This window comes from Lontra canadensis, unplaced genomic scaffold (genome assembly GCF_010015895.1).
Source record: "Lontra canadensis isolate GAN:19392208 unplaced genomic scaffold, GSC_riverotter_1.0 scaffold109, whole genome shotgun sequence".
Classification (NCBI taxonomy): Eukaryota; Metazoa; Chordata; class Mammalia; order Carnivora; family Mustelidae; genus Lontra; species Lontra canadensis.
In genome coordinates, this window is record NW_022631103.1 from 6,086,925 (window position 1) to 6,101,356 (window position 14,432).

Consider the following 14,432-nt stretch of genomic DNA (forward strand, 5'->3'; position numbering starts at 1 on the left):
CCTGCAAAACAAAGCAACAGCAACAAATTGTGCTTTTCGATAACTAGGTACTGAGGAATTAAAAATGTACACCACGTGAGCATGAAGCTAAACCATCCACTTCTTTATAACTCAAAAAACATATACCCTTGAAGGGAGTTTAGAAGTAAAATTGCCCCGGTACCAAAAATATACATAAGATATGCCAAAACAATAGCCACATAAACCAAAGATTTATTGTGTGGCTTTCCAAGAGTCATGCCCGTTTCTGTTTGGAGAAGTAGTCAGAAGTTTATATGCTCTATAAACCTCTCTAAGTCCAAGATCCTCGTGATTCAGGCAGGGATCCTGCTCTTAGTGATGAAACATCTAAGGGTCTGCGGTTAACAATATCTCCAAGTTTGGCCAAGAAAAACATACTTTAGAGAATTATGAGAATTAAGATCACCTTCCAGGAAGTGGAGGTCACCAGGAAAGGTTGGAGGAGTGTGGATTCATAGACAATAATAGAGGAGGAAGGAGAGGAGAGGCAAAATATGAAGGCAGCAGTTATCACTAGATGGCAGGGCCCCCTGGAGCAGGAACCATGGCTTTTTTCTTCCTACCTGTGTCCCTCAGCATCGTGCCTGCCATAAGGAAAGCACTTGCCAAACATTTGTTGAATACATGAGTGGCTGCATGGATTGGATTGAAGATACACAGAAAGTCTGGGAATAATAGGGAGTTGTTTCCATCCTCCATGCAGAATGGTAATATAATATCCAAGTGCATGTCTTCGGTGGGATTTAGGGAGATGCACCGCCTAGTGAATAAATGCTCAGTACATACTCACTTTGCCTTAAGGAAAGAGCTTCTACCTTGCCAGGCACTAGGAGAAATACCAAGCTTGAGGGGATGTGATCCACTTTTTGTAGAATATTTGCTGTAGCATCACAAAGTTGGTTGTCAACATTAAGGACCCGCAAGAAGAAGTCCTCCCTCTATCACCACCATCACCATGGCACCCCTCCCTTGGCACGGGCCCCCCTCGATCTAAGTGATAGGTGTGTGCAGCTTTCTCGCATCGTGTCTGCAAACTTCTTTGCCTCTTAGGAAAGCTTTTAACTTAGTTGTAGAACCCGCCAGCGCTCCTTTCCAAGGAGCTGAATCTAATTTGTCTCTCCTGGTTTAGTGCAATTGAATCATCTCAGGGAAATGAGAAGCAATTAAGTACCTGTTGCTAACAAGGTGCGGAAAGAATCTGCCAGCAGACACAAGGTGTTTATTTATTATTGGAGTATGTCATTTGAGACAACATTACGTTGTCACTCTACAATAAGAAATGCCAGAATTGATTCCCAAGTGCGGGCATCGTAGACCGAACAAGTACCACCTTTGAGAGGCCTTGAAAGACAAGCTAGTAGGGCTTGTGAACATTGGTCAGGGTCAGCCCGGGTGCTGGTGTCCAGCCCAGTGGGAGACGCTGTCGACTGGGATTTGAAGGAGCTGGATGGCAAAGAGGGAAGCCAGCTTTTGAGCAAAGATCCTTTAAGTCCCAGTTCAGGAAATTATTAAATTCATTAGCCAGATACTTACAACCAGCTAGTACTGCCCAGCCACAGGAAAAAAGAGTGCCAGCAAATGTTTTAAAACTACAACTAAACAAAAGTCAGGAAGCGTGTAATTAAAACTGTACCTTTATTGTATTGTAAAGAGTTTCACTATGACATGGAAAATATTTAAAGGAGAAGGCTGTTGAGCTAATTTGTCTGCAAGTGAACTGCTTAGTGGAAAACTATCCTAAATTAACTGTAAGGCCACCCACTGAGCGAACCTCATAAAGGCCGTGGCTGCTCAGCTTGGTTTTGTGTAACCGTTCAATAATTACTAGATAAATGCATAACTAAAAGCTCTATTACACTAATAATTTGTACTGAGATAGATGTGTGGGACACCCTGCTGGGTTAATTTGTCATCCCTGCAGCAAACTTCTAAAGAGAGCTCTTCTGCAGGGGAATCGTACTAATATGTGGTCCCAAGGAGGACAGGTTAGAGCAACAAGACCAGTTGGCTCCTTAATCTCTTAAAGACGCGAAATGCCCCCAGGGTGAGTGCCAGAAAGAGAGATAGGGTGATTCACCACTTGGGCCCTGGGCCGAGATTTAAACTCATCTTGACAAAAGAAGCTGCTCTTCCTTGGAATTCCTGGCCTCTTTCTCTCTGTCTCTCTGTCTCTCCCTCCCTCTCTTCCTCTCCTCCTTCCCCAGCTCCCCCACCATAGACCGAACATAGGCACACATGATGAAGGCAGGGTTCCCAGCAAGTCTTCTTTAAAATTGTCTCATTGATGAGACTTCCGGTATGGCTTGTACTATAAATCACATAATCAGATAAATCCCTAGCCGTTCTTTCTTCTTGGTCTAGCTTAATATCATGTGGATTCCATATTTGGACTCATTCTTTATTTTCCTCTTTTCGGAGTGGAGTAAAAAAGTCAGTATTGGACTTGTTATCTCCTCTTTATGTGGAATATTTTCTTCTGTCACAAACACACGCACACACACACACACACGCTCACAATTGCTGTTTTAAATATAAGGCTCACATTGAAGCTTCAGGGCAGGATTTTCAACCTCCCCTATTGACAGAACCATAAATCATGTTAAAGTTAAGTGAATTACTATAGCATAGTACTGTGGCTTTAACAATGTTTATGTAGTATCAGCTTATCATCTGTGTAGGTGGGGGTGTACAGGGAGGGTGAGCATAGACACTTGAAATGGGAATGGACAGCCCTATTAATGTGGTCGCAGTATCCCAGAGAGTCACCCATTTCATGCCGCCTCCTTTGTATTGTTGAAATTAGTGTACTTAATCACACATAGAGAAGGTTGTTTAAAATGTATATTTCCAGGATACATTTCCAGTTGTCAAGTGCCATTTCTTCATAAGAAATGGCAGTTGCTTTCTCTCCCCACAGCCCCCCACCCCCGGCCCCAGTCAAACACTTCCTTTTTCTGATGTGCAAAACACAATGTGGACAACATCAGAGTTGCCAGGTTCTGATACAATAATAAGGGACCTGTGAACAAAAACTTCAGAGGGGAGATAAACCATTTGACCTCCGAGGAAGAATTCAGAGGGGAGCCACAGAGCACCGTGCACAGTGCGCAGGCTATGGGGTCAGCCAGCAGAGAATTTGGGTTCTGGCTGGCCAGTTGGACTCTGCATATGCTTGTGCGAGTCACTTATCTTCTACCTGCCTTTGTTTTCCCACCTGTATAAAACGTTAAAACATGAGGAGGCAGAGGAAGTGAAATTGCATATGGAAAGGGCTGGGAACTGTCATAAGTATAATGACGAAATGTTCCCTACCTCTGCAATGACTTCTTTTATCCTCATACCTGCATGTGCTTTCTTTGCATGTGATTCTCGGGAGAGAGTTTTCATTTCCTTCATTCCTCTATCCTCATCCCCAGCCTACTCTTCCCACCTGCTCCTGTGGGTCAGGAAGGAATGCATGTTTCTCCTCTCTGGGAGGAGCCACAGATGCCCAGAGCAGGACATGTGGTCTCAGGGAAGTGAGGCAGCCTGGTTACCCCATCTCACTGCTCTTGCCTGGTTGGAGAACAGGGGCATCTGCTCAGTGAGGCAAGTAAATAGCTCCCTCCCCTGATAGGTAGCCCTTCAGCCATGGTAGAGACTTCTCTTGGCTTTGTCTTCATTCAGGTATGGTCTTGCTAAAATAAGATAAGCACCTCTTTGGTTAACAAGAGTCTGTTGTTTATAAAAATCGATTCAGCAGGTAATTATTGAGCATTTACCATCTGCCAAACAGGGCGCTAGGCCCTAATGAACAAACCAGATGAATCTTGCCCCTGCAGTCTATCCAAACAGGTAGATAGGAAACAAATCATTATCACTATGATGAGATTAATGAACAGTGAAGTCAAGAAAGGGATAATCCCGCACAAGTATTTGAAGTATTTGTGGGGGGTTGGATTTATGTGTGTCAGTTTGTGTTGGTCCTTTCCATTGGCATGCGATATAAACTTAGAAAACCTTGGCATCCCTGAGGGATATCTCCAGATCTTCCCAAATCTCCCAGTTCCTGAACACTACAGTAAAAGTTGCAAACTTGTTGCATAGGCAGTCATGAATGCTTTGAAGATATGTTCATATAGACTCTTTCAAGTGAAATATTCTTACGAGTAAAAGAAACCCAACCAAATTCCTTCACCATCCCTCTATTCCTCCAAAAGAAAATCATGGACTGGTGCTTACAACTAGAAAGTCTGAGGGTGGATGGCTTCAGTTAGAGCTGGATCCAGGTGATACCCTCAGAAATCTGTATGTCTTGTTCTCTCCCTCAGCTCTGCTCTCTTCTGTGTGAACTTCATTCTTAGGCTGAATCCCCTCAGACTGTGGCATTAATGATGTGGGCAGCTCCAGGCTTCATTTCCACCAATGTAACAACCCCAAGGGTGAAAGAGAATAGCTTTTTCACAGTAGATCTGGGTGGAGATCTACTACTGGATGCTTATGGCTCTGATTGTCCTGGTCTGGGTCCTTTGCTTGGGTCACTAAATCCTTATGTTTAAAAGATAAAGGGGTTTCTCACTCATGTGGCCTGGGTTACATACCTACCTGCCGAGCCAGGGATAGGGTTGAGGCCACTCTACCTAGGCTGGGGCTGAGGGAAGGATAGGTGCCCCCAAAAACCATGAGAGCTCTGTTTCCAGAGGGAATGGTGAAGAACTGCTGGACAGACAGAACTACTAGCTGTCCACTGCTGGAGATAAAAACAAAGCTGTCCTGAACTTGGGACAATGAGCTCAGCTTTCTCCCTCTCTGCAGTGACTGATTCCTGCAGTTAGAACTTGCAGAGCACAGGTAAATTAGGTACTAGAAAGTGACTGTTAGCCCATGTGTAGGCTTCCAGGTCCATGAAAACAGTCCAGCTTTTGACTCCTAGTTATCTCATGTTGCCACATTACATTATATGATCCTGATTATTTTTCATATACCTTAATTTGTCCTAAAAAAAAAAACAGTCTAGGAATAGTAAATAACCCACAGTCTAATATAATGTCTAGCACATAGCTGATTCTCAACGCATACTTTTTAAAAGAATGAGCACTGCCATGGAAGTAGAATTAATTCTGATCCTGAGAAAAGTCTTTTTTTTTTTTTTCTGGGCTATTTTATCCAATTTATAGATAAGGAAATGTGGGCTCAGAAATGTTAAGTGACTTTGCATGGATTAGGATAGGGAGTGATGATTTCAAGCACAGAGGAGTTGAGCTCTAAAACCCAAACATGACATATGATTTCCATTTTGCAGTAGAGGAAGCCAGGAGGCTGACACACAGAGCTATCTGATATCCAACCTGGGATAAAAGCTTGAACCCCTGGCTTCAGACACTGGACTAATTCTTCTCTTTCTTCCTCCCTTTGTGTGAAATCTACCACAGTAGGAGTAAATGCTCCAATCCTACGGGGTGTATTCAGGAATATAACTTGGAGTTCAGAAGGATGCTTTGAAAATAACCTCTGCCTCAGTAATCCTGTCTCTCAGAAATAGGGGCTTACACTACACCGTAAATCTGACGATTTGGTGGGGGAACGGCTGCCAATCAGCCCGTGCTTTTATGTTTATCATGGGTTTTGTAGTTGTTTATTTGCTTGTGTTTTTTTTGCCTTTTTTTTTTACCCCCATGTCAGCAAACACTCACAAACTACCAGTAATTCTCCGAGAGGCTGGAGCATCTCCACGGACTTGACTTTGGAGATTCTCTTTTGCAGGACTGCGTTTGTAATTCCAGTACACTTCCAACAGGCTGTGAGAGGACTCCCTGCCTATTTCTGTTCCCCTCTGTGATCACCCAGTCTGTGGGGTTGTTTTTTTCCTCAAGTGTTTTGCCGGGTTTCTTATTCTTCATCTCTTATTTCTTAGTATTGCTTGCCCATAACATAGAAGCTCAGGTTTTCTTCATGGAGTAGGATTCTTGTCCACTTTGCTTCTTAAACAGTCCCTCTTTGTATTTCCAATCATCACTGCTGCTGTGTGGTATTTGAACATAATTCACACTAGCCATCATGGCGGCCTAGGCAAGTGGTGTGCAAACGTGGCGTATTCAGAGAGGCGGTCCTGTCAGGATCCCAAGACGGGAGCTCTGTGTCACGGAACTTTGAACAGGCTCGCTCGGGGATTTTAAAACTCTAAAAATTAGAGCCTTCCCAAAGCCAGGATGTCTTAAAGACCGTGTCCAGAAATAATAACTTCGTATCTCAGAAGCATTTTGAAAATAATTTCTTTTAAGGGGTACATTCCCCCTTGTTTCAGATATTTTAGATTTCAGTGTTACTACTATGGATCAATTTTACTGAGAATTTGTAACTGTAATCTCAGAGACAGAGTTCCACTGGAATGCAAAGCTAGGTGAGCATCAACATTTGAGTACAAACTATGTTTTGTAGAGGAGAAAACTAGAAGAGAAAGAAGTTGCCCGTATTTATAAGCCAAGTAGTGGCAGAAACAAAACTAAGGCCCTTTAATCTAGTTAGAAATTTTTCCCCCCAAAAATTAATAATAATTAGAAATTTTTTCTTAAAAGTACTCCAGATTGTCTTTAAAAACTTTTTTTTTTTTTTAGCATTAACATGTATGAGCTCTCCGATAAACAACTCCCAGAAATAGATAGAATGATAGAAATTTCCATTGTATCTGGGTTTGAGGGGGCTGGTAGAAGATGTGCTTAGATTCTGGGTTAGGTTGGACATGTGCCTGGGTAGCAGGGGTCCACGTGTTTAAGGGGGAGGACAGTATGGACACTCAAAAACAGTAGATCTATTACTGGACACTCAAAAACTGTAGATCTATGTGAAAAATAGAGTCTAGAGGGAAATAGTCCCATAGTTCTAAGTTTCTGGATTGTCAGAGTTTGAGATTTAAGCAAAGATACGGGGTCAAAGTATACTTGGTCAAAAACAGTCTTTATAGGTCATTGTATCTATGACCATTAGATCAAAGTTGTTGCTACTGCTGCTTTGTTTTACATTTGGTTGTTAAGGGATTTTTTTTTTCAAGACCCTTATGTCATATCCGTACTGATAGTATCTATTCTTTTAACAATATTTAGTATCCATTTGTCCAAGTGATAGATAAGCAGTAGGCCCCTCTTACTCTTACTTAATATTCCTTTTCTCTTGTGTATTATATAATCCAAACAGGTCTTAGCAAATAGGAACAAATTTCAGTTTATTTATCTCCCATCCTCATCCCCATCCTTACTTATGATAGTATTACCAATAAAAGAAGCTATTTATGGATCACTAACCCACATGGTCAGGAACTATACCGTGTGTCTTACATACTTTGTCTCACTGGATCCTTAGAAAAATCTTGAGGTATTCTTAGCCCCACTGTAAAGATAGCAAAACTGAGTCATAGAGAAGCTCAGAAAGTTAAAGCATAGCTGGTAAGTGAAAGACCTAGAATTTAAATCTGTACCTATAGGACTCTAAAGCCCACAGTCCTCATATTATATCTCTACTTTTTTTGGACTCATATGTTTAACTTAAAATTATACACACACAGGTGTGAGAAACCAGCCCAGACTGAAACAGGTTAAATAATGGTGAAGAGGGATAATCAAAGGGCTATAGTGGGGGATGGGAGCAGGAGTGGGTGAAGGTAGTCCAAAGGTACAAACTCCCATCAAAGAGAAAAAAAGAGTGACAATGGATAGTTGGTAGAAATACAGAAGGCAAGCAGATTGCCTTGAAAGCTTCAAAAAGGTGAGTCTTCAGCAGAAAACAGACCAGGACAAGGATGGGGTTTGGTAGGGAAGAAGTGGAAAGAGCAGGGATCACCAGAGGCTCAACTCATGAGCACAGCATGGCAGGTGTCTGGAGGGTGAACAGGAGTTATGTGCGTCTATGCCAGGGGCCCACGAACTATAGCGCACAAGTCAAATCCAGTCCTCTGCCTGTTTTTGAAAATAAAATTTTATTGGGACATGGCGACACTTGTTTATTTGTGTGATATCTGTGGCTACTTCTGTCCCATAGCAGTGAAGTCAAATAATCACAGCAGAGACCAGCGTGGCCTGCAAAGCTGAAAACTCTTTGCTCTCTGGCCCTTTCAAAAGATGTGTGCCAACTGTGGGTCTAGATTCTAAGACAGGACCCCAGCACAGGAAGGGTCTTTCAGTAGATAAAATTGATCTAAATAAAAACTTTAAAAGACCTTGCCCTCCCACTCCTCCACCTTTTTTTCTGTTTTTCCAGGAGACATTGGAATTTGATCTCCAACCTGAGGATCCCCTTAATTCAAATGGAATAGAATATACCAACTGTCTTGGAAATGCAGTGTAGCATAAAGTTACTTCGGTTAGCAGTAATAAAAATACAAAGTGCTTTACCAGGTGTCATACAATGTCAGATATGTTTCTCTCATATGACATCCAGGTCTTTGATGCGCATCTCGGCGATGTTGAAGATGGGTGCTATATGTTTTGAAAACCTTGGCTAGGTTATTTAGTCTGGTTATTTAGAAAAGGCTCCACCTCCTCAAGGTTGAAAAACCTTTACCAATTCCCCTTTCCTTGTGTCTCTGTTAAAATAAAATCCCATAACTCCAGACTCCTGGGCTTTGGTAAGTGGCATGTCTGACTTTATGATTTATAAATTATAGCTATGGACCATTAAGATACATTTCTCAGCTTTAAGTAAGCTACAGTGGTGTCATATACGGTGGTTTTGAATTTCTGAAGAAACCAAGTACATAGTAGTTGACGACCCAAATAATTCAAATTCCATTTGCCTTTGTGGAAGGCTTTTTTCCCTTAGTACAGGTTTTCTTTTTTTTTTTTTTCTTCCATTTTCTTCTCCTCTTAGAGTTCTGCCTTATTAAAATCTTTACTTCTAAATATGAGTAGTCAGGAGTTCTTAATGCCACCCATTGCTCTACAGAAATGGTTATTTTTGTCTAAAGAACATCTTACCGCTGAAGGGACGAGTGGCTTTTTCTGGTAACGGCGCTAACACAGAAACAGTTTGGACTCTCACTTGTTGCCCCTGACTTAGGGTCAATGAATGGTAAGACTGTGAAGTTTTACAAATGCCAAGGCTTGGGAGTGATGGTTCCCCCTGTGAGGGAAGAAGGCTGTGTGTCACGCTGTCTTAAGAGCACACGGCACCTAAAGGGGGATTAGGTTTTATTTGCGCTGCTCTCTTGACGGCTTTTCTTTGGAGCTTTCCAGACAAGAGACTCTAAGATTGCCAGAAAGCCACGTGAAATGGACCCAAGTCTCTGTCCAATCTGGGAGAATCTGTGATGGTTGGTGGACAAGGAATAAAGCAATTAAAGCAATATGCAGGTTAAATACTAGAACGTATTTTGACCCATGAATTCTGGTTTGAGAAAATATGCGGGAAGGTTATTAGAATTCTTAGAGGTTGAGTTTGGGCAAAACTGCTAAAAATGATAAGGCGGGATTACTCTCCTCTCTCTTTTTCTTTCCCAAGATTTATAAAAGAATGAAGTATGAGCTTCCGAATCTATGTGGCTATGCCTCCCTAATACTATCTTTTTTTGAGCTAGAATATTTGTCTATAAGTCCTCCTCCCTATGGAGGACTCAGACCAAGAGTCAGTTGGATCAAATAAGTCTCCCCAAATACACAATAATACAGTAATGACCTTGACCTTCTCCTTCCCCAGTCCTCATTCTGCTTTAAGGGAGAAAGCATTTTTAAGTTAAAAATAAAAACACATACTGTGTTGAATTTTTAGCTTTTTCTTTTTCAAACTAAAACCAAGAAAATCTTTTTAAAGAAGCGGGCCGAGGGACGGGGGCAGAGTACAAACAAGTAAACCAACTTGCCTGACCTGCTTTCTTTTTAAGCATCCAGTAATATGATCATTTTGTAATAAATAACTGAGCTCCTACCCGCTTTGGGAAATTCTGGCTCCCTGTTTCTTGAATTGTGGCTACTTTGTTCAGAAGGTGTAGGCGGTGCCATTCTAGCCAGAGAAACCAGATCCAATTTCCTTCCTTCTCATTTGCATTGTTTGTGAAAAAGCCCAGCGGCTGTTTTAAATAAGTCTGGCCTCTGGTTAAAGTCTAAGCTGGTAGTGAGATCCACCCAGAGTAGAGTGTTTCTGACACTCTCTGCTGCTCTTGGCCTAGGGTACTCAGAGTATTAGACCCCAGAAGCAGCCAATTTTGTAGTGCCTTTTAATACACAAAATTGTATTAACATCAACATGGATACAGATGGATGCACCGCAATAAACTAACCACTTGAGAAAAGCCTTTATTGACTCTCAAGTAAATAATGCACATTTTAAAGGAGCTAAATATGCATTGACATAATGTGCTATAATTTTTTATTGTGTCAACTACTCACAGCACACACATCCATAAGAGATGTTTTTCTCTGTCAAAAATTTGGATGGAGACCCTTCTTTGTGGATTGCGTTAGCACCACACCAGATTCGCAATGGTAGAATTCTCCCAAGTGGTAGTGTCTCTTCTGTGGGACCCTGATCTGAAGATGTCAGCGTACGTTTAGTGAATTTTACAGATTGAGTGATGGACTGATTTGATCCCAACGGAACTTTCTAAAATGATTGGAGACGACTTCAGCAAAAACTTAGGCACGATGAAAACATCTAAGTCAAGATAAAAGAGAGAAAAGAAAGAACTAGGAAAGAAGAAAATCCAAATTTAGATGTTGCTGAAGGCTGAGCTTTAGAGAACGGATGAACATGGGTCTCGTCCAGTAAAAGAGTGATACTAGCAGTTTATCTAGAGAAATAGCATGTATTTAATAATTTTTAAGAGGTCTGTGTAATGTCTGTAACACAACTATTTTCTGTTTGAAGAAATTAAAGCTCAAGATCTTGAATGATTGATATACCCAGTTCCACAAAAAGCTAATGGCTGAACACCAGAAAGTCCAAGACTTGAGAAAGTAAGGGTTGTGAGGGATAACCCTTGGAAATGCAGACTCAGCGGTTGCCTAATTTGAAACTACAGGCTAAATGATTTCCTGGTACTAATTAAGAATTAATTGGTCCTTATAAGTCAGTCATTGCAGAATTAATTTCATATAGTACCATGTGTTCTTACGTTTGTGTTAAACTCTGTGCCACAAGGAAAAGGTGAATTGTTTTAGTAAAATATAATAAAGAAACGAAGGTCTAAAGTTAAGTTGCTAATGATATCCTTTTAGTAACAAAGAGTGCTAGGATGTTTATTAGCAGTCAAAGGGAGGGATTCCAAGATCCGTTGAATTCTTCCCTCTATCAACTTTAACTTTTATCCACCTGATCTTTACTCAAGTGAATATTTTCCCTTGCATTCTCTGTTGGCCACCACAATTTTTCATAATCAAACAACCATTTATCACTTTCCATTGAGCACCTGAAGCACTGTCACTTTATCATTAAGGTCTGCTTGCTGGGGACTCTTGACAGTGGAGCTCCCACCTTTGTGTTTGACATGCTGCCCAAGTGGAGTGTATCATTTTGTTATGCTTAAGTACATTCCCAGCCTTGTTTGGGAAATGCCACATTCCATCCCTGACTAGAAACTATTTGGTCAAATGCAGGGTGCGGGGTCAAATGTTCTTGCTACCAGCAAAGACAAACCATACCATATTAGATGAACAAAACAACTTTGGTTCCTTAAAGCACCATTTGCAAAGTAAGAGATGACCAGAGCCATTTAACTTCTTCACTTACGGGTTGTTTAACTCAGAGAAAATAACAGATCCCTAAACTCTCTGGCTTTTTGCCAGGTGAAAAAAAAAAAAAAAAAGTTTTAAGTCAACTTGTGTGGTTCTTGATTTCTGTACCACTCTTGCATTCAGTCAATGACTGTACATTCAACTAATATTTGTTGAGTACCAAACGGTGTTCTGGGGATATGATAGTGAACAATTATATAGATGGAAAAGCTATTTTCTAAGACAGGAAAGATTGGAAGAGAGCAGGTATAAAGGATGGAAGAGGACGAGAATTCTGGTTTCAATAGGCTGTATTCAAGATGCTCTCAATTGTATGACTGAAGTTAAAATTTTGTCTGTGTTGGCCCACCGTGGTATCCCCTGACCAGAGTAGAAGCCCATCAGTGTTTATTGGATAGATTAAGCATTTTGTGAATGAAGGGGTCCCGTCAGATCATCTGCAAGACATGCACTAGGCTATTGCTTCTACTCCAAACCCCCATTTTCACTCTTTAAAAACTAGATGCTATTCTGAACCTGAAAGTCCTAGCCATTTCAATAGTCAGAAAGTGCCCCAGAACTAAAGCCATCCCAGTAGGGAACAAAGAACCCATGCCCAGTGGTCAGTGGGGCTGGATTATTTGTATAGTCCTCAGCCACACTTAGGGTGTGTGATAGGGAGTGTGGCTTCTCTTGCTTAGTCTGCTCTACAAGCCCCTTTTGGTATTAGGAAAGTCTTCCTCTCCGAAAACTGGGCCATTTCTTTGGTCTTTGCAGTGACTCCCTGAGTTTGAAGACTTAACTGCAAAGAGTAAGGCAAGATAAATATTCTCATCTGCTTTTATTTGAGAGCTGTTTTGCTGGCCCTCAGTGAGAAGTGAGAGCTGCTACCTTGGTGTTTCTCGGTTTTAGTATCCCCAACCCTTCCCCTAGGCTGCTCTCCTTCTCCAGCAGATTTCATCAATCACCCTTCCAGTTCAAGGGCAAAAGTTCTCTCAGAGACATTATCAAGCGGCTCACATAAGTTTTTTAATCTAATGTAATCTTCTTGTACAAATAAAATTTAGCAGGGCTCAAATAAAAAGGAGTCATCGTTGTCTGAGTTCTTTTATCAATTTTTATGGGCAGAAGGCTCACAGTTGAGCAAGGGTCACTGCCTACTCAGCCTGTGGGTTCCCCTGCTCTAATATTTATGCATTTCTGAGTTTGGCTTTGAAATGACAAAAAAAAAAAATATGGGAGGAGGTGGTGCTGCGTAAACCTTCCATGTAAAGCGAGGCACCTAAATTGCACAGGTTCATTAGGTGATCATTTACTACATACTTCAAAAAAATTTCATCCTGTATGAGTCCCTAGAAATTTCCTTGAAAGGGGTATAAGAGCTTTAACAATGAATTATTGTCTATGGGTTAGCTCAGCATGGAAGAAGAACCATACGTGCAAACTAGAATTTGTCATATGTAATGTCAGTTAAATCAGGTCTAATCTACCAAATACATTTTTTATTGCTTGCTTCATTAAAAAGGCTCTTAAGGTAATGAATAATCTTCAGCTTCACCAAGGATTATTAATACCTGTATAACTCATGTCCACTGAAAATGGAAAGACAGCCTGAAACCCTACGCTAATCTAACCTCCATGTTTGTCTTAGAGCCTTAAGGAAGGAAATCTATCAGACCTAGGCAATGTTAAATTCAGCCACATGAGCAGTGCTGTGAGTTGGGTCAGGAAGGAAAGGAAGAAGGAGGTTGGATAGGGCATGGACGCTGTGGCAAGGCGGGACTCTCTCTTCATGACTCTGACGTTTTTCTTTTCCTACAGCAAGCCCGCACGCAACACCGTCGACTCTTCATTTCCCGACATCGCCCATTATCCAGCAGCCCGGGCCTTACTTCTCTCACCCAGCCATCCGCTATCACCCTCAGGAGACGCTGAAAGAGTTTGTCCAACTTGTCTGCCCTGATGCTGGTCAGCAGGCTGGACAGGTGGGGTTCCTCAATGTAAGGAGACCTCTTTTTTTTTCCGATTTCTTTAGAAATAGTACCCAAATGTAAAAATAACAAGGGGAGACCTTCTGACCATGTGACAGGGCGCTCTAATGTTGTGCTGACGGACTGTAGACAAATGTCATATTTATTCTAGATTGTGGGAAAGTTAACTTGCTCTAAGAGTGATTGGCCAGGGTTTAAAAAGTGTTTGTGTTAAGTTCGCAACTGTCAAGTTTATGGGTATAATTCATCTCAAGGGTGAACCGTATAACCTTCTAAGGTCTGTGGGCTGATAATTCCACCTCATGTACACTAACCCTCGGGCTCACGCAATGAACCAAATAGAAAGACCAAATAATTTTAAATAATGGTTTGGGGTGGTAGGAAGAGGTAGGGGGAAGAGGAGGGCACAGATGTTTCAGATCAACTAAGTTGATATTTTTTAAAAATACAGTCTTCTAACACTTTAGATCAAGTTGACCAGTACTTGAACTCAAGATGCTGGAAGCACAGTTTATTATGGTTTGTTATCTCTGCAAGTAGTTATCTTTCCCACTTATCTTTGTATAAAGCTAAACAGCATTCAACAGCGTCAAATGAATGTTTTCATCTTTTCTCTAGTAAACCAAATAATCACAACTTGAGATGATATTCCAAACGCAAAAGTGATTTTTAAAAATCGCAAATTTTATTTCAAAGCTGAACTAAGTGTTTACAGTTGGATAGTGGTGTCCCAAGGCCACTAATA

General features: G+C 41.3%; 1 protein-coding gene across 6 annotated transcripts in view; it reads left to right on the forward strand.

Moving 5' to 3' along the window:
* NFIA (nuclear factor I A) overlaps positions 1-14,432 on the forward strand; it is a 362,345-nt gene that overhangs the window by 294,682 nt on the left and 53,231 nt on the right. For 4 of the 6 annotated variants that reach the window (XM_032839787.1, XM_032839785.1, XM_032839790.1 and 1 more), the window contains exon 8: positions 13,518-13,696. In XM_032839787.1, coding sequence (XP_032695678.1) covers positions 13,518-13,696 — 179 coding nt within the window. The remainder of the gene's footprint in view (positions 1-13,517; positions 13,697-14,432) is intronic. The other 2 variants (XM_032839786.1, XM_032839791.1) reach the window with 1 other exon arrangement.